This window comes from Pithys albifrons, chromosome 14 (assembly GCF_047495875.1).
Source record: "Pithys albifrons albifrons isolate INPA30051 chromosome 14, PitAlb_v1, whole genome shotgun sequence".
NCBI lineage: Eukaryota > Metazoa > Chordata > Aves > Passeriformes > Thamnophilidae > Pithys > Pithys albifrons.
In genome coordinates this window covers 16,136,483-16,156,471 of record NC_092471.1, presented here as the reverse complement: position 1 = coordinate 16,156,471, position 19,989 = coordinate 16,136,483, and the positions used below count along the sequence as shown (strand labels likewise).

General features: G+C 51.2%; 1 protein-coding gene across 3 annotated transcripts; it reads right to left on the bottom strand.

Moving 5' to 3' along the window:
- Positions 1–14: 14 nt before the first annotated feature.
- GDPD2 (glycerophosphodiester phosphodiesterase domain containing 2) lies at positions 15–17,290 on the bottom strand. 3 transcript variants are annotated; one of them, XM_071569152.1, is made up of 16 exons: positions 17,230–17,290; positions 8,629–8,777; positions 7,437–7,540; positions 7,270–7,363; positions 6,970–7,029; positions 6,518–6,616; positions 6,036–6,129; positions 5,445–5,590; positions 4,889–4,971; positions 4,207–4,357; positions 3,454–3,669; positions 2,458–2,609; positions 1,957–2,104; positions 1,636–1,718; positions 1,170–1,198; positions 15–866 (listed from the first exon to the last, which is right to left on the bottom strand). In XM_071569152.1, the coding sequence occupies exons 2-16, from the start codon at positions 8,740–8,742 to the stop codon at positions 814–816; spliced, it is 1,626 nt and encodes a 541-aa protein (XP_071425253.1). In that variant the 5' UTR covers positions 8,743–8,777; positions 17,230–17,290; the 3' UTR covers positions 15–813. The 3 variants fall into 3 exon arrangements, with proteins under 3 accessions (XP_071425253.1, XP_071425252.1, XP_071425254.1); XM_071569151.1 differs by lacking the exon at positions 17,230–17,290 and adding an exon at positions 11,366–11,449; XM_071569153.1 differs by lacking the exons at positions 15–866; positions 17,230–17,290 and adding an exon at positions 11,366–11,530 and having other exon boundaries at positions 873–1,198.
- Positions 17,291–19,989: the final 2,699 nt, after the last annotated feature.

Genomic DNA, 19,989 nt, shown 5'->3' with positions numbered 1-19,989 from the left:
CCTTCGGGTCAGTCTGCCGCTCCTCTGCTTTATTGACATAAATAGGTAGCAACAAGTAAAACTGTCACGATACCCTCCTCTTGCCGTGTTCAAGGCCCTGCTGCAACGTGTCATGCCTAGTCCCATCGCTCCCTCTGCAGCCTTGGAGCGGCAGCAGGAGCGTGACTGTGGTCCTGCCAGCCCCAGAAACCTCCGACTCCCAGCCCTGCTCCTTTTCCCCCCAGAGCAAGAGTCATTAACTGCTGCAGGGAGTGCCAGGACCCTGGCTTGTAAGCATGAAGCCAGCACCAGCAGGAGCATGATTTATGTCCAGCATGGGGGTCCAAAGAGGTCACCTCGCCCTTCATCTTGCAAAAAGCAAGCACAGCCTCCTTGCTACTCCTCAAGCCGTGGGGCAGGGCAGCCCCCTGGGGAACGGCACGTAAACCAGGTCCCTTCAGCGGCTGCAGAGCTGCTGACAGGCAAAGACTGACTTTCCCTTGCACCAAACAGCAACCCAAATCCCAACCACTGTCCAAACCCCAAAGTACAGGTCTCAGCTCCAACACTGCTGGATAAGTATTCCACCCCTAGGCAACCCCTGCAAAGCTTCAGTTCCTCGCTGTCAGTGGGAAACAGGAACTCAGTTCTGAGTCTTTTCAGCTGAGGGCAGCTGTGCACCATGAAAGGTGCCAGGAAGACTAATGGAGAAGGAAGGCTCAGGAAGGAGTCTGCAAAGAAAAGGAGCCTTGAAGCTGGTCTGAGGAGTGCTCCCTGCTTGAGCTGTGCAGGGCTCTGGTTGCCCCTCCCCATGGCTGACGCAGGCAAGAGGGGTCACTCTTGCATCAAGCTGTTGATCTTTGTGAGCAGCACATCCGTCTCAGACTCTGAGGAGAGAGAGAAAAAATAGTCATCGTGGGCAGCCACCATCCCATAGCAACAGGCAGAGCGGCCTGAAAAGCAGGTTTGAGGACACTTGGAGGACGTGGGATTTCCCCAGTATTGTCCCCACAGGGCTGTTTGTTAAGGGCAAGGCAGGAACTCCCTGGGCTGGGATTCCCTTTCCTCCCCCAGCCATCCCAAACCGCTCTGTCATGTTTGGCTGGAGAAAGCTGCCTGTCTGTCAGGGAGAATCCCACAGGCACAGCCTTGCTCTGAGGGAGGGGAGCTCTCCTCTTGTGCGCACTCACCCGCTGTCCGTCTTCTGTGGGAGCATTTCCTAGGAGATGGAATAGGATCGATGTTAGCATGCAAGTCTGGCCTCCCGCCTCCCTGAGCTGCCAGCTGGAGGCTGTGGGGCCCCACAGTTCCACAAGAGATCTGCTCTCAGTGCCTGCAGTACTGATAAAAGGGACCAGGGTCCCCCAGCTCCAACCCCCCGAGCCCTGAGGTACAGAGCGGGTCAGGAAGTGTGAACTAAGGCATCCAGCAGCTTGAGGCAGGGTCAGGGCAGATTTTTAGCTGTAGCCTGGGGATATAAGCTGCCTCCACACACTGTGCTGCCCTAGCCAGTCAGAAGTGGACCCCCACAATGATCTGAGTTCAGAGAGGGATGGCAGCAGATAAGACCAGGTTTGGTATGTACCCGTCACCCAGGGCATAATAATACATCCCCCAACAGACCTGTCTCAGGAGAGGGAAAGAGATCAAACATACTTCAGCAAGAAGAAGGCCCAGAGGATGATAAGGAAGGAAACGCAGTCCACAACCATCCATATCATGAGATATGTGCTGCTGGGCTGCAAGGCAAGGAGACAAGCCACTGAACACCAGCTAGGGGTGGTGTATTGGTGGCACAGCCCAGCCTGCTGTGCCACCAGTCCCTTCTACAGGGTCACATGTTCCCATGCCAGTACAGCACTGAGCAGAAGTCACCTTCCAGGTAGCTGGCTGCACAGGGCTGCTGCAGAAAGGAACACACAAGTGTATGGGGACACAGTGCTGGGGGACAGGGTGAAGGATGGAGGGGTTACTTACAAACAGCCAGATGGGGTGTTTCATTTCCTTCAGCACCTGGCAGGCATTGGTGGTGACAGAGCTCACCCCAGAGCACCACAGCACAGAGAAGAGCCAGGGCTTGTTCACCACATACAAGTTGACAGAGATGTTGTCCTGGCGGTACTGCCTGCATGGGGACAGCTGTGGTCAGAGGAGCAGACAGCAGAGGGCTGTGACTCCGTGTACAGCCAAGAGAGAATTGTACATCTGGGATATGATCCAGCATTTTCAGCCATGTGAAGTGACTGTCTGGAGATCCAGACCCAGGACAGATTTGCTGGCAAGCCAGAGGATTGCAGCCAGCTCCATCCCCTGCACCAGTACTGCCTTGATAAGGCACACTTGTCCACAAGGCACTCACCCAGCCCTTTCCAGCAGCACACCAGCACTCAGCCTCAGCTGGCCCTCACCTCTGGCCCCTGGGACAGAGTTGAGACAGTGCCCAGACCCCCACAGCTCCCAGGTGCTTGGGGTTCTCACCTGATCTCCTCAGAGCTCATGTCCTGGTAGGGCAGGTTGACATGCAGCAGTGGCTCCTTCTCATTCTGGAGTCTCTTCCGGCCATAGACTTGCTGAACACCTGGGGCTTGCTGTTTGACCTGTTCCCTGAACCCGTCTGGAAGCCAGAGGACCTAGGAAAGAGCCAGAGAGCACATGCAGAGGAGATGTGCTCCACAGAGTTTGCCCTCTTCCAATATTTTCTTGCAGGTTCAGGCACACATGACCTGCTTAGACAGCTGCTTCCTGACCCCAGCTCAATGCTCAGCTCCTCCATGAGGATCTCAGCCAGGACAGTCTCCTACAAGCTTGCATCAGTCAAGAAGTAAGCACAACAGACCCCACTGAGGTGAGAAAGCAGTTCCAGTCTAATAAAGCTGCTGCAGTTATGTCCTTTCTGGGTCCTTGAATGGATCATGCAGTGCACCCTTTTGGCCCCAGATCTGCACCAAGAATGCACCTTGGAGCAGCACTATAGTAGAAGTCTTTGCTATGTCCCCTCCCACACTACATTCCCAAAAAGCCAAGAAAGGAAGGCAATTTGAGTGGTAATTTATCCCTTAAGGGCAGCACATAGCCTGTGCTGCAGAGGTTGGACAAAGCATAAAGGGAAGGCAGGAGGTTGCAACAGAGTCTAAGAGCTGCAGGGAGAGGTGTGGCACAGTGCGGAGAGGTGGAAGGCTCAGCACTGTATTCCTGCTCATGCTGGTAGTGTTGGTCCCCTCCCTAGAATGAGTCATAGTTTACACACCAAGGTGACCAGTGCTGGGAAACCAAAACATTTGGAAGACTTTGAAGCTTGGCAACTTTTCTCAGCTAGAGAACCCCACACCTGGACAGGGTTGCCCAGCAGAGATCATGTATAGTGTTGTGGCGTATGGGGTGTCAGGGATGCTCAGCGAGGCTGGCAGGGCACCTCCTGCGATGGGAGGGGTGTGACAGCAGGGCCTGGCAGTGGTGGGGCGGTGACCAGCTCACCTGCTGTAGAGGGATGCCTGACTGTAAGATCACTCCCAGGGTGGCATTGACAAAGTTCTGGTAGTCACTGTGGTTCTCAGGCCGGAGGTCGAACATGATGGAGATATTGCTCTGCTTGGCTGCCTCGAGTGCCTGTCCCAGGGATGGGATCCTCTGTTTAGTTGCCTGCTCGCGGTCACCATCGGAAAGACTCTCCACAGTGGGAAATGGCTTCCGCTGTAAGGGTGAGAGGGGGGGTTAGTCATCATAGGCAGACTCCCTGTAAGCTTCCACCTCCCAGACTGGTGCCTGTCTATGGCTCTCAGTTTCCTACAGTGGCCTCTCCATGTGATTTTCAGTGCAGACAGGAACAGGGATCCTTCCTACACGGGGATCCTTCCTGTGGTACCTCGACTCTTGTCCCTGCTAACAGCACAGTTCAAGCAGCCTCAGCACCTGTGGGCATTTCAAAGCAGCTCAGGAGAAGTTAGTCAGCTTTTGACAAGAGCCTCGCCACAGCTGCCTTCAAATTCAGGCAGGCTGTGCAGCTCAGAGCAAACACAAGACATGTCCCCTCAAACCAATCTCCTCTGTGACTCAGCTGAGTAGTCAAAACAAATCCCAGCTTGGGGCATAACCGCACCCAAGAGATTTGTGCAGGCTTCTGCCAGGACCTGTGCTCCAGAGGGAAGGTTCTGCAGCCCCAGGGCAGGGCTAATGCTTCACCCACAAATGCACCCAACCCCTGACCAGCCACCCAAAGGGCATCCTGACCTCCAGAAACCAGCTGCCAGCATCCAGCTGCTGGAGATCTGTCCAGTTGAAGGCAGTGCTGTTCAGGGCAGCCCTCTCAGGGAACACAGCCTGCACATTTGTGGTCCTGGTGAGCGTGTCATCATGCATGAGGAATGGAACCCCATCAGCACTGGCAAAGAAGCAGAGAAGGATGCTCTATGTTGTAAGCTTTTTGTCTCCTATTCCTGCACTGGTGTTTCTGCCCCCTCCCAGCCACCTGCTCGGGTAGCCCCCACCCCAACCTTATTCTACTTGGCCTTTACACAAATATGTGAGTGTCCAGAAAGTACAGAGCACCTAGAGACCAAGCCAGGAACCAAGAAGTTCCTTGCTCCCTGCAACAGCTGTCCCATAGCACGATTACATGAGATGAAGAAGAGCCAGGCTCTGTTTTCCAAATAGTACCCCTCCCCTGATGGAGTCTCCCTTCCTGGAAGGCAATTTGCATGGGAAGGACAGAAACCCAGTACCTCTCCCAGATCATTGGGACATCAAGCTGGAAGCAGTCCCATATTGGGAAGGTGGGAGTGGCAGAGCCTTTTGAATAGGGCTTCCTCCAAATGCAGGCTGTATCAGTCCTCCAGGTGTGTTCCAGAATGCCCCATGTGGAAGGTGACATCCCAGCAAACACAGGCCCCTTCCTCCCTTTGAGCCTCTTTACCTCACCATGACGTCTGTCTCAAAGACTTGCACATCACAGTCCACCGCCTTGTGCAATGACATGAGAGTGTTCTCAGGGGCCAGCTGGAAAAAGGAACAGTGTTAACGCAGAGGGCATGGGCAGGATGGTGCAGGAGGCAGGCACTCATCCTGCCTGGCTGCACCCAGCAGCTTGGCTGGGCTCTAGGGCAACCACAATGAGATGGCATGGTTGTGGAAAGGAAAAGGACTGTGGACAGACAAGCCAGAGCTTGCCTTGTTCCTGCTTCCCAGATCACACTATACAGCCAGGCTTTCTGCTGAGAGTCACATCTCCTGGTCCAGTAGTGCTCAGGAAGCACCTCCCCTCCTCACTCTGTTCTCAGCCATCCTCCAAGCCTGACCTGCCCTGGCTGCTGTGGGGACCCTGCTCTGCTGGGCTGGCCAGAGCTCATCCAGGCCTGTGGCAGCAAGGATCTGGTGTCCCATGGCCAGGCACTGCCTGGCTCTCACTGGTGGAGCAGCCTGCCCCATCCACCCTGACCACTGCCAGGGTGCTGGTGGTGCTGGTCACTCACCATGGGTGCTCCTCGATGGCCAACAAGGGCGGGCTTGGGAGGCAGCTGGTTCTCCTCCATGATGCAAGGGGAGGTGATTCCCAGGGGAGCCAGATATACTGCAATCATCACTGTGCAGTACACAAGCAGCAGAAACACCTTGAGACCTGCAGGCAGAGGCAGAAGATAGAGGGGCTGAGGTACAGAGGAAGAATTTTGCAGGCTGTTAGGAATAAGCCAAGGCTGCTTCACCTGGCATTAACCTGTGGTTGCCCTAGGTCAAGCATTGCATCCCCTGCCTCTGGAACGCTGCAGATTTATTTTTGACCTACTACATATCCTTGCATCTCAACTCAGCAGTTCTGCAGGGCTTGGACTGCCACTTGTAGCCCTCCTTCAAGTGTAAAGCAATGAGGGCTGAATCTGCACCAAGGGCTGGGCATGAGAAAAAGGAACTAAGACCCGGTATTAGTACCAGCCTGAGAACTGGAGACCTGTTCATACTGCAGTGATGCTCTCTGAGGACCACTCTGCAAACAGTGCTGCTCAGTTGGGTGGCAGGAAGCAGGGCACTAGCTGAGGGAGAAGGTGGAGACCCTGGAGAGGGATTACCTGTGTTGCGGGTGCGGTAGATGAAGCTGGCCAGTGGCCAGGCAAGGAGTGTCATTCCCCCCACGACTCCAATGTGCAGGAAGGGACCTGTTGCCTGGGGAAGGAAAGTCAGAGTGTCAGCCAGGACCAGACCTAGCCCTGTCCCCAAAATACACATGCTCCAATGCCAGGGATCTGCCACTGCAGCCAATACCACTGGAAGATCCACAATGCCAGGGAGGGAAGGACAGGCTCATGGGTAGACTGAACAGACTCCCTACTCTGGTCCAGCTACCATTCATCATCCTGATGGCAGCTGCTCCAGGCAGGACTGCAAGAGCAGGAGGAGGACCTTCCCTGGGCAGGCGGCAGAAGTCAAGGGTAGGAAGTTAACCCACAAAGAACACAGCCATGCTGGTGTCTTCAGTCACCGCCCTTCAGCTCAACCCCACAGGCCAAGTACTGGGTACAGCGGGGGAGTCTCTGGTATCGAGGTGACTCACCTGCAGGGAGATCTGTGCACTTCTCCATTCCTCCGCCCACTTTATTCCCAGTCCTGTGAAGGCTGCAGCCACCACCAGGGCAGTTAGAATCAGCAGGATCTGTGGGGCAGTACACAGTGCAGTTATGGCAGCACAAGCATCCTGCAGGCCAGCTGCAGGCCAGGCAGAGCCCTCTACATCCCTTCTTTATGAGTCCCAGGTCCTGAGACACCAAATCTCCCATCTGGATTTGCAGCTGAGCTCTGTACTCTGTATTTTGAGCAATGGGAATATTCCCATCCCAGAGACTGTGTGTCTGAGGAACTAACAGCTGCAGCCCAGCTCAGTGGGGATATAGAGCCACTCAGCAGGGATGTAGCAGCCATACACAGCCTCAGTAAGCTAGTCACAGCTTCTGAAGGTGCAAGGGCAGCCAGGGCAGGCACCATCTCCCTGCAACCCCAGTCTCTCACCTTGTGCAGCCAGTGTAGCTTCAAGGGCTGGCCACAGAGCTGCAAGCACAAAGCAAGGACCTGCAAGAACAGGAGATGTCAGAACTGGGCAGCACCACACAGTTCAGCCCTGTAGGGGCACAGGACTCAGCCACAGGAACTATGGTCCCCTGGCACAGGCAGGGTCTCTGGCCATGCTCAGGCTGACCCAGCTCCAGATGCTGTGGGCTCCTCCTGGCCCTGCACAGCGCATGGCATCCAGCCTGTGCCCAGCACAGATTCCATGCCTCCACCAGCCCAGGCAGGATCAGTGGGGCTCACCAGCAGTGCAGATGAGTAGGTGATCAGCACCGCCGTAGCTATGAGCAGGACCAGAGACCAGTCAAACCACAACTTCCCCTGCTTGAAGATGAACCTGCCAGCAAAGGGAATGGTCAGAGGGGCAGGGGTGACATGGAGAACAAGGCTGGATGTGAAATTCTACTCACTCATTGAAGTTATGGAGATCATTGAGGATGATGATAGCAAAGTAGAGCCACACCAGTGTGGCGAGGAAGACGCAGAAGAGGAAAAGGAACCAGCAGCAGTCACACTGAAAGCCAGAGATGACAGCTATACACACATCTGCAGGGCACCTAGCCCCTGGTCAGACTGCTGAGACCCCTGGGCAGCACCCAGCCAGCAGCAGGGAGCACAGGGGGTCACAGCCAGCACTGGCCCAAGGGACCAGGCACTTGAGCTGCCCCATGGAAAAGGACCAGAGCTATGCAGAAGAGTTCTTTCTGCTGGACCCATGCTAAAGGAATGAATCAGCATCTCCTACAACAAGCTAAAAAACTGCCTATGCCAGGCTGAAGAGGACAGCCCCTGTAGCAAGACTGCCTCTGTTGTCATGCAGCATTTCCCTGGGGGCAGGCTGGGACTCTGCACATGGGAAAAGGCCAGGAGCCAGGTTGCATTCCCTTCTAGCTGGGGGACCCATCTGCTGGGCAGAGAGGGATGCAGTGCTTCAGAGCTGCCGTTGCAGTGGTGAACCTACAGACTGCTCCTGCCTGCCCAGCTGAAGCCAGGTCCAGCTATGTGGTCTCCAGCTCCTAGCCCCACGTGTGCAGGCAGGTGAGGGGTGCCACAGGTGCTGAGAGGGACACCTAACAGCCCAGACCTGTTTGTACATTCCAGGCAAGACAGAACAAGCAGCAGCACACCCACTCCCATGGGAGTCAGAGACCTCAGAGAATCCCAGGGCCTGACCACTCCCAGGTTACAAATTGCTGGGGACACCCTCCTGGTGGCTGCCACACCCAGCCCGGGAACTGTGCCTCCCACGTGCCTGCCCAGGCACACCAGGACCTGCTGCCACACGCAGCCCTAGGGCTCCTCTCTAGACGCGTGCAAGCCCTGACACACATGTACAGTCTTTAGCCAGTGAAAACAGACAGCTCACCCTCTTGCCTTTTCACTGCTCCAGGCTAGGGCAGTCCCTCGACAGAGAGGGTGCCAGGTAGCACCCCAACTCTCTCAGGCCTAGCCCTGGAAAGCAGGACCAGCGGCAAGAGGTCAGCAGGTCAGTGTCTGGGCTAAGCATCCCAGCCAGAGCCCTTCCACACCACAGCCACCACTCTGAGCCTCCCATCCCGGGTTGGCTGGCTAGCCCCAGCTCAGCATCACCCATGGTATCACCTTGGTGGTTCTCAGGCCCTTCCTCTTCTCCTTCTTGGCAGTGATCCACTGGCAGCTGTAGGGGCAGAGCAGGCAGGTGGCACAGGCAGCACAGCAGCCAGGGGGGTCTGCCATAGCATCAGACTGTCCCAGACCAAAGGTCAGGTGTCCTGTAGGAGATACACACAGTGTGTTGGCAGAGACCTCCCAACACACAACTCCATGGTGATGCGGCACTGAAGCACACTGAAGCAAATGGTCCAGAGTCCTGGGACATAGTGGGGCTGCTGGTTGTGTTCCCAGGGAAGGCATGGTGCCAGGGAAAGAAGCAGCACAGGGTGCAGCCCGACCTGTTCAGCAGGCTAGAGCCCAACCTGTTCAGCAAGCTGCCCTGGGACCCTTCACTCAATAAGCTGGAGCAAGCCTGGAGCTGGCAGGGAGCAGGACCTCCCCAGCCCAGGATTCAGAACTCTGCCTGGGAGTCAGGACCACTATGCCAGCTTCAGGGGCACACAGCCTTGCCAGACAGCTGGACAGAACCTTGCACTCAGACTCCCCAATTGCAAGGACCATGAAGCCCTGTGGTGCTGCCTGGGATTCCTGCTGTGCAGCTTGGGGTATGTGCAACAGCCTGGAAATTTCCGTTCTGCTCCCTAAGCCCAGGTCCTTGCTGATGCAGCACCATCTTGGCAGCCCTGTAGCTCAGCTGGGACAGCAGTGAGTCCCCAGCAGGACTGGAGGAGCTGCAGCTGATGATTGTTGGTTCAAGTGCTATGGGAGGGGATGTGGGTGAGCAGCAGCTATGGGGGAACCCATTTCCACAGTCACAGAGACCCAGAATGAGAGCAGGGCCACTTCTGAGTTCTCCAAGCACCAGGGAGAGGGCCAGGATGCTTTGCTGTGATCCCCAGATTCCTGTTGCTTTTCTGGGAAAAGCAGAGAGCCCCAAATGAGACCTCCCTTTATCCACCCTGAGAAACTCCACGTTTACTATTGCTTGCCCTGCTGTGGAGCTGCTCCTCATCCTCATCTCAACCTTTCCAACCGGCCTGGCACTGTACACAACACTATCACCCTGTGGATTAAGCCAGGCTCATTTCACTGTGACTACTGAAGCAGGCATGACAGCCAGCTGACCACATCCTCTCCAATGTTGGGAGCAATGGTGTGGCTAGTAGAGTCACATCCTATTCCAATCTGGGCTGTGGAGAGAGGGAGCAGGTCCTCCTAGGCCCAGCCAGTCAGACGAGAGCAGCTCTGCCATGCCCTAGCTATGTCCAAGGTCGGCCTGGTCTCTTCTTGTAACAGGGCAGCACATCACACTGTCACCTTGCCCTCAAATGCCACCACTATGTGCATCTCCAGGGCTGGGATGAAGAGTCTTCCTCAGAACGCCCCCCCCCCCCCCCCCTCAGTGTCTGCTGGGGCACACACAGGCAGGTACCAATTGCAGACCAGGACCCCCAACCTGCCCAGTCAGCTTCAGCAGGCTGGGGGAGGTTGCAGGAGCTGCCATCTGCAGGTTCAGCCAGCCAAGGCACAGAGAGTGCTGAGCAGCACAGCAATGCCCCACATCCACTGAGACCAGAATCAGCAGCTGTGACCTGCTCAGTGATGGCACTGAAGGAATCAGCCTGAACACAACCCTTCTTGATGCCCAGGGGCTCTGGCTGAGGGCTGATGCCCCAGCTGTCCCCAGAAGCAGAGCCACCACCTCCACCAGGGAGCAGTGGGCTCAGCCAGCCCCCGCTGGGACTCACTCTGTCCCCGCTCACACAGGCAGAGCACCAGTGCCAGTATCTGCTGGCTGGCTCCCATGCAGGGTACAGAGTACAGCAGGAGTGGCCGTGGGCACCAGCTGTACTTCAGTGGTCAGCTGCTTCAGAAGGCTGTTGCTGTTAGGACTGGAGCCTGGCAGAGCAGCAGCACAGGACTGGACACAAATCCACCCCAATGGTGCTATCTGGAGGCTTTGGAGTGAAAATACCACCCTGACTCCCAGCTCAAAGTGGAACTGCAGCAGTGGCATCAGTAGTTATGGTGTGACACCCTTGTACAGGGCACAGGTCCCAGACAGAGCTGGGCTAGGCACACAGCAGACCTTGCTCAGCCTCTGCTCCAGCTCCAACGAGAGAGCAGCACAGTGGGAGCCAGGGGTCCACCAGCGCTGGCAGGACCCCTCCTTTATCTCCCACCAAACAAATTCCACAGCACATCCATGGCTTGTGGGAGGCACAGGGGATTTGAAGGGATGACAAACTCATTGCTACAGTCAATGACATGGCAGCGTATGTTTGCAGCCCTGCAAGAAGCTCTGTGCCCCAGGGGTGCTGACACAGGACAACCAAGTGGCCACGTGCAGGACAAGACCCCTGCCCTGGTGGAGCCGAGCCAGCCTGGGCCGTGTGTCACCCGGCAGCTCAGCAGGAGCCAATGCTCTTCCCTGTCCTCGCAGGAGGGATGGCAGAGGGATGGCTCAGCTTGGGGAACAGGGTGACCCCCAAACAGCAAGAGTAGCACAGCCAGGCACAAAGCCCCCACTCCCAGCCTCATGCCCCAGCAGTCAGCCCTGGGCTCCCTGTCTCCACTCTCCAGAGTGTGGGAACAGCACGGGCAACAGGCAACCCCTTTCCTTTCCCCTCTCTGATTCACGAAGGGTTAATTACGCCCCGTGGCGCTCTGCCAGCTCTCCCGCAGCCCCCGTGGCAGCACGGGACGGCATCCCCACGACAAGGGCTGTCCCCCCGGGCTGAAATACCTGCTCCCTGCGGATGTCGGGCTCCCGCAGCTGGGCCTCCGGCGGGCCAGGTGAGCGCGGGGCTGGACTCTCCCCGGCCCCATGCGTGGCAGCGCCCCGCTCCCACTGTGCCCACACCCTCCTGGGTGTGCCCGTGACCGCGGCAGGTCCGCACAGGCCGGCAGAGGCGGGCACACTGCGAGCGGAGCGGAGCGGGGGCCGGGCTGGGGTCAGGGCGGGCCCCGCGGAGAAGGGGGGAAGGGGCCTGGGGGGCGTCACACGTCGCAGCGCAGAGGAGTTTGCAGGCAGCCCACGTCCCGGCAGACGGAGCCTCCGGGGAGAGCTCCCGGGAGATGCAGATGGAAGGCAGAACTTCATGCATCTCTGCACTTTTGGAGCAAGGGGCTGTAAGAGCCCCTCTGTCAAAGGGGGACTTTTCCCAGTTCTGCAGAGGAAACCCGGGACAGACGAATCCCGGGTTACCACAGCTGACATTCAACAGGGTATGTTTTGAAGACTGAAGTACAGAAGCAAAAGTAATTTCTTGTCTTGAGCCAAGAGAAATGCTCCAGAACTAACGCATCCAAACTTTGCTATAGCAGCAGATGAAAGGAGGCACTAAGGCAGACCTGATGCCATGTGCACATGGATGGGCTGAAGCCTTCCATCTCCCCACTCCCTCCTCGTGGCACAGCACAGCTGTGTCCCCCCACCCTCTGCTCCAGGTCTCGATAGAGGCACAGCCTCTGGTGAGCCAGGATGCACGAGGGGCACTCAGACCTTTCTGTGAGAGTGACTTGATCCGTCACTGCCTGGGATGTCAGGAGACCCCTATGATCTGCCACTTGGAAAGAAGCTGAAAAAGCTGTTTTACAGGGAGGTGATGGCATCCTGCAGTGACATAGGAACTGCCAATTTAGGCAGAAGCCACAATACTCAGCCACCAGCTGATCCTGCCCCACACTACTATTAGCAGCTTTAGCACAATTCATTGAACAGCTCCGTGAAACATGCTGATTAAGGTCTTATCAGTGAAGGGTCTGCAGCACTGCAGGAGAGGTTGTGCTGTAACACCCATTGCTCTGAAACATGCCTTAGACAAGCAAGCAGTCTTGTACCCCAGATTTTGTCAGCTATGGACAGGTGGCACTGAGGTTCACCTCCCACATCCACGTGCTCTGCCAGCTGTGACACATATCAGCTGCCTGGAACAGCAAACCTGTGGGCTTGAGTCATCCCAGTGGACCTGTGCCCTGGGAGAGCTCTTGGGATGCAGAGTCCATTTGATGGGATTGAAGACTCACTGCCCGGGGTTGGGTTGCAGGTTATAAGGAAACAAAGAAGTGAGCACTAAGAAGGGATGAAGGGACATTTAAGCCAATAAACAACTTTGGCAGTGGCGAGAGGAAAACTAAGCATGAATAAAGAGACCACGGTGACACTGGAGGAGTGGAGGTTGCAGCAGAGCTCCAGGAGACTCAAAAGCTGTGGACTTTAGGGGTGCGAGTCAAAGCTGACTGGGGAGACGCCCCTCAAGCACGTGCAGATAGAGCAGCGGGACCGGCGAGGACCTCCCGGAGTGCTGATCACCGTCTAAGCGCGCCTGGCGGGAGCCCCCGTCCCTCTCGTAGGCCGAGCTGTTCAGAGCCGGGAACCCGCACGCCCGGGGCCGTCCCGCGCCTGCAGGGCCCACCTCTGCTCACCAGAGGGCGGCAGCTCCGCCCGCAGCCCTTGCGGGCTCGGGGGCACGGGCTGCTACAGAGAAGGGCAGCGCCGCTATATCCCGTTTTTTATTCCCACTCCGTGACGGCAGTCAGTAGCCGGACTGAGCTGGGTGAGCGGCGTCGTCGCGGTGCCCGTAGGGCCGGGAGCCGCGCTGGGTACGAGCAGGCGAGGGGCGCTCCTCTGCAGTGCTGAACGCGGCCGTGTGGCGGCGCCCTCGGCCCTCGGTGAGCAGAGCCGAGCCCGGGGGCATGAGCCCCAGTGGACACAACTGCTGAGCTTAGGGAGGAGACACCGAGCCCATCGCACTGTTGTAAACAGGGGTATCCTAGACATGCATTGCTCTGCCCACTCAGACACTTGTGAACAGTTACAGCTGACAACCAGAACGCATCATCAAGCTCACTTGGCTCCACGTCTTGCCACTAAGTCAGAAGCACCAGAATTAGTTGGGAAGAAGACAAAATAATGTTTCTGTCAGCACAGCTGACCGAGCTCACACAGGTGAATGAGCTCACATGCAACATCAAATGTTGCATTGCTCCTAGTGTGGTTTGTATCTTGGCTTCACTTGTGAAGTCTCATCTGTGAGTGTTCTAAATTATATCTAAAAGTCATATATATAGGGGTGTGCATATATATATGTATTTTCAACATATGGAGGTGACTTAATGCCTTTGTGTTAGGTTCTTATTTGTCAGCTGGACTGATGTCACAAACCAGTCTCTTCAGAAAAAAAAGCTTTTGTTTCAGTTACTTCTGTGTTTTACTACAAAAGTAACCCTACAAGAAATACTGCTTTTAAGTTTGGCTGTTTTAGGGAATGTTTTACCTTCATGTAATCTCCCATAGGACTCAAGACCAAGAATAAAAGAAGGTAATACAGGTTGCTGTTACTATTATTCCTCACTCTTTCAGTTTGTAATAGACAACAAAGATTCAGAGTATCACTATTTCTCTGCTGTCAACACTTTAAAACCCAGTGGCGCAGACTGTGCTTCTACCCCAGCTAACAGCTGACCTACATAAACTGATAGACAAGGCAAAGCTCTCTCCATCATGAATCTAAAAATTCCTACTTGCTCTTAATCTACAGTAACACAGAATTTGCTACATTGTAAAGTTGTCTTTCATAGGCACATTAAGAATTTAAGTTGTTTGAAAGAACTAATAAGCAGGTAAACTGCTTATGTAAGGGAAGGTATGTGGTCATGGCACTCAATGATTAGGTGTACTTTTTCCTGAAGGCCAGAAGCTTATAAGGAAGTGGACTGGTTAAGGAGATCATAAATGCAGACTGTGAGAGTTTCATCCATCATGAGACAAACCTCTGTGGATGACTGTAGTTATTTCTAATCTTAACACAGTTTCTATGACTCAGGCAAATTCCTTGATCTAAACTTTTCACAGGTGGCCCTTACAGTTTTCATTTCCTGAGTACTTGAAAACACCATGGGATGGATTTTCAGGAGTGCTAATCATTAACTGTTGTAATTGAGATCAGTGATAGGAGCCCCGAGGATCGAATGCTAAAGAATGTTGAGAGCTCAAGCTGCACAGTAACAGCAGATCTCAGGCTGGGCACTGCACCAGTGCAGTGTTAGCCCCACTGTTTACATGGAATCCAACATCCCTCAAGGGTTTACAGAGACACATTTATTAAAGTACAGGGAACACAGACTTTTACAAGGGCATAGGAGATCATAGAATGGCCTGGCTTGGAAAGGACCTTTCAGATCATCTCATTCCACCCCCTGCCGTGGGCAGGGAGACCTTTCACTAGACCAGGTTACTTCAAGCCTTGCCTAACCTGGCCTTAAATGCTTCCAGGAATGGGGCAGCCACAGCTTCTCTGCACAATGTCTGTTGGGGCCTCACCACCCTCACAGTAAAGAATTTCTTCTTGACATCTAATCTAAACCTACTCTCTTTCAATCTGAAGTCACTCTCTCTTGTCCTCTCACTTCAGGCCCCTGTAAAGTCTCTCTCGAGCTCTCTTGCAGGACACCCCCAGGTACTGAAAGGCCACAGTAAGATCACCCCAGAGCATTCTCTTATTCAGGCTGAATAATCCTGACTCTCTCAGATTTTCTTCATAGCAGAGGTGTTCCATCCCTCTAAACATCTTCATGGCCCTTTGCTGGACTCACTCCAACAGGTCCATGTCCTTCTTCTGCTGGGGCCCCCAGAGCTGGATGCAGCACTGCAGGTGGGGTCTCACCAGAGCAGAGGAGGTGCAGAAACACCTCCCTTGACCTGCTGCCCACGCTGCTTTTGCTGCAGCCCAGGATACAGATGGCTCTCTGGGCTGTGAGCTCATGTTGCCAGCTCATGTCCAGCCTCTCATCCACCAGCACCCCCAAGCCATTCCTGGCAGGAAAAGCAAAAGGTAATATGTTCAATAAATTTTATACTGCATACATACAGTTAGGAAATTATTTTTTAGGCACAGTGTCATGTCATATCTGAGTTAAAAAAAACAATCAAGCAGGCAAGTCTTCCTTTCATGAAAAAAATTTGTTAGCAGATTTTTATATTTATGTTTGAGAGCTGGTCTGTAAGATTTACATGCTATACTTCATTCATGGATTCAAGGACTGAAATATTTGGTTTTGCTCAGATATAGCTCTTTTCTGTTTAGAACTTGAACTAGTTTAGAGTTTGAAGATGTTTATCATTTGTCATTTCCTAATTGCCTTATTGCATACTTAACTGAAGTCACACAATAACAAACTGAAGGCAAATCTTAAGTATTTCATTTATGATGCAGCAGAAGGGATGCTCTTGGAATATACTCACATGCAATTTTGCATCTTAAGCTGCTTATTTTTGTATTTTATATCATCTATGCAAAGGAAGTGAGCTAATTTAATTATAGCATAACTTTTCTAGTTAGTTCATGTCCTTTAGAGGGATAATTAACATTACTGGAAGTTAAGTAGGCATAACTTACAGAATGTGGCAACACTGATATTCTATAGACCTGCTTCCACCTGCTCTGCATTAAAAAGCTCTTGGCCAGTAGCCTGTGTTATTTTCTGACCAATATTTGTAGAGGCTTTTTTCCAGAAAAAAATTATTATATTTACATTGTCAATAAAAGATTTTATCTGCCACTTACTTCCATTGTTCTACTACACAAACTTTTGTGGGTTTTTTTTTACTGTTATTTACTAACTTTTAAGACAGACCATTATTTTTACACTGGGATAAGCCTTTACTATGGAGTGTTTTCTCCTATCACATCCCTAATTCCTGTTCAGAGTTAGTTACTGTAGAACAGCATTTCCCCCACCCCTTTTCAAAAGCAAGATTGCTCATGTTGAGCTGTGCTCTGGAACACAAAATTTACTTGTTGTTTAAGCTGCCTTTCTCTCAGGGTTTCAGAAGCCTCCCATGAAGTCATTACCACTCACTGATATTACTGTTAAGCCACATACTTTGTTACAGCATTACTGAGGAGTTAACAGCTGCTTAGATAGGACAAGACTCTGCATTAGCATTTATATCAAAAACAAGCTTAAGCACCTGACAAAGAGAAACTCGACTCTCAAACTAGAACAAGGACCCATTAGGATACAGCCCAGGCTCCAAAGCACCTTACCTGTAAATGCTGGCTTTCTATCCAAGTATTGACACAGACAGTGGTTCAGGTCAGTCCTTCCTCAAGCAGTGCCCCTTCTGAACCCCTACAAGTCTTAGGATTCATAGGATTCTATCCTCTCTATAAACATAGGTAGAAAGAATAAAGTCCACTTGTATGCCTATTTTACTATCACTTTCTTATTCTCAGAGAGCTTATTTGAGGATAAGTGAGAGTTCTGTGACTCACAATGTCCTGCAGTCAGCAGTATTCCCACTGTACTTACAGTGCTACTTTATTTTTCCTCTCAATACCTAAAATTTGTTATTAGACAGCTTCACAGAACTATTAAAGCCTATCCTATAGCCTTAAAAGAAATAATTAATTATACTGGATGCTCCCAATGAAAGCAACTTTCTTATGCATGGAGCCACATCACATGTTTTAAAGTTATTATAAACTACAAGACTAAATATTAAAACTGACCTCCCCCCAGAAAAAACTAAAGCAAGCCAACCAACAACAACCACAAAACCCCCACTCCTCAAGCCAAGAAAAAGCCCCAAAGCAGCACACTTACCAGGCAGAAACAACTCCTTCTTTCAAACACATCAGTTTATAGAAACAACAGCTGTTTGCCATTGCCAAATTTATAGGACCAGCCTCCAGAGCTGTGCTGAGGGTGAGTTTATATAAAGGGCCCTTGGTAGGGAGTGGCCATTAATGTGAGGGGGTTGTGGTGCTTGTAAGTCTTTAGGTGATTGGTGGTGTAGCTGTGTTATAGTGAAGTCAGTATGTAGTGTTGTTAAGAAAGTAGTTTTTTTTTATAAAGGTAATACTTTGGGTCTAGAATAACTAATTTAACTTTATTTGTTCACTGTAACTATAGTTTCCTGGCTGTTTTCATTTTTGACTTATTTTCTTATACCTACTTAAGGCCCTTTTCAGCTATAAGTATCTTTGCATATAGGCTCTTCTAAATTAATTAACACAGGAAGATATTACAGTTGTTAAAGAAGAAAGGCTTTAATAATCTGTAGGATCTATTTTCATACTTAACTGTTATAGACACCTACTGTGAGTATCTTTTAGGGGTCTGTTTTAGTTGTTATTGTGGGAACTTTCTTCTCACCCTTTAACTAGTACAAAGGGTTGTGGGGGATTTCTAGCTAGTGCTCTGCGTTTTTATTATTTTTTTCTGTATTTTCTCAGAGTTACTGTGTAAACAGTATTTCTGGGGCTTAGTTTCTAGTTGCCTGTGGTTTCCAATGTTCAGTATTTATGGATGAAATACTTAGTTTCGGGCCAAAGGTGTCTTCCTCAGACAGCCCAAGGTGTTTGTGCAGTTGTGACAATAACATTTTCCTGATGTCATATTTTGGATGGGGGCAAAAAAAGTGGTGGGTTTTTTTTAATTGAGTTTGGGAAAGTGCAAGTTGAACCTTTTGTTTTGTGAGACCTTCTTTGGAACCTGGCCTGCAAGAGATACTTGCTGCTTTTTCAGGTGGAGGGGTTGACAATATGGAGAGGCTTGACATATTTTCTGAGCTGCTCTGATGAAGAGTTACCACTAGAAAGCACAGAAGGAACTCTCTGGTGGTGGAAAGGCTCAGCTGTAAGGCAGAACTTCACAATGTAAAACCTGTAGGCTGCCAAAGGTCCTTCCATGACAGTGCTTTGCTTCTACATGAGGGACTTGCTGCAAAGGGTTGGTTCTGGAAACTGGGGCTGGGTCATGGAGCTTGTGCAAGTAAACCCTATCCAGAATTGGTGTTTCTCTATCAGCTTGAAGTGGCTGCACTTGTTTGAACCTTTAGAATAACTAAATACACTTTCCAATGATCAAATATACTCCACTGTGGGGATGTATTAGCAGCTTAAATAATTTTTACTGTAATATATTGAGTTTATGGGCTATCTCTGTTAGAGGTGCATTCTTAACAGCTTAAATGATTTTCAAATAGGTAGGTATGTGAGCCTTTCTTTGAAGCTTATTAGCTCACAGCTTATCTGGAAGCCCACCAGCTTCTTCCTACAAAGTCTTAATTAATGATTGGAAATAATCATAGAACAAACAAGTCCTATTTCTAGGTGGTTCTTCTTTAAAGTCAGCAAAAGCTTCACAGATTCAGGTGTTACTAAGGCAAATTATTAAGTCATAGTAACTTTGGAGGTAGTGGTACTTAATCCAGCAGGTGTATGTCTTTGGGGCTTAGTGGATTCAGGTGGGTAGGATATATAGGCAGGAATATGACACTAATGCCTACCTGTAATGAACTTTGTGCTTAACTTATTTGCTTATCTATTTCCACAGATTAGAGTGTTATTATAAGCAATTCATTTACTATTTGCATGGCTCTTCAAGGTATTCTTTGAGCTTTGTAAATTGTCAGCAGCTTTGAGTTGTTTATTATTAGCTGTCTGTTTTTTAGGTTGTTATTTTGCCTGTTTGGAAGGAATTTCTTTTGGTAGTGCTGGTTGATGGCTTTCTGTGGATCAGTTTGCATCTAGACATGGATTTGAAGAACTGAGTGATGTCTAAAAAATTACTCATTGTTCTGCACTTGTACTTCCTGAGTGATAGTTGCTACTTTGGTCCTTTCCCCCCCAGCTTTCTTACGTTTCACTCAAATGCAAAGCTCATGCAGTTATAGTTTGTGCACTTAAATGTGCCAATTGCTTCCACCCACAATGTAGCTTATGATAAAATTCCCTTTTATGCCTTTTTCTAAGTTAATTTTGGGGTTTGCTGTTAAATATTTGGTCCTGTGTCTGGAACAGAATGTATTTTGCATCAGGAAATAAAAACAGACTTGTAGTTCTAGTCTCCTCTGTTGCAGCAGACATGCACTAATACTCACTAAGAACTTGTAGGCATCTCTGTGTAGTGCTTACTAGAAAAGATAATTACATAGATTTAATGTCTGTTTCTAGAACTTACCTTTATCTGAAGAAGGTGCTTGAGTGCTCAGCAGAGGTTCTGTTCTTGTTTGGCAGAACTGGACTGGTCTGTCACTTGAGTTTAGAATTTGTGAGGTTGATGAAGAGGGTGATCTGCCTTCTTGATCACTGCAGGATGATGCTGGTGTGGGAGGATTTGTTGCATGAAATCCTTAATTGCAGAGCTGGGAAAGAAAGAAACACACCTGGAAAAAAGTTTTAAAGAGCAAGACCTCAGAGAACCTTCAGTGGTTGAAATGGGCATTGAGATGAAAAATGCCATTTAGAAATTCTCAGGTGTCATTGTAGCTACCATGACAACTTGTACCTGACTTCATTAGAGCTATAGGATACATACAGCTATAGAAGGAAGGTGATTGTTGCCTCAGGTACTTGCACT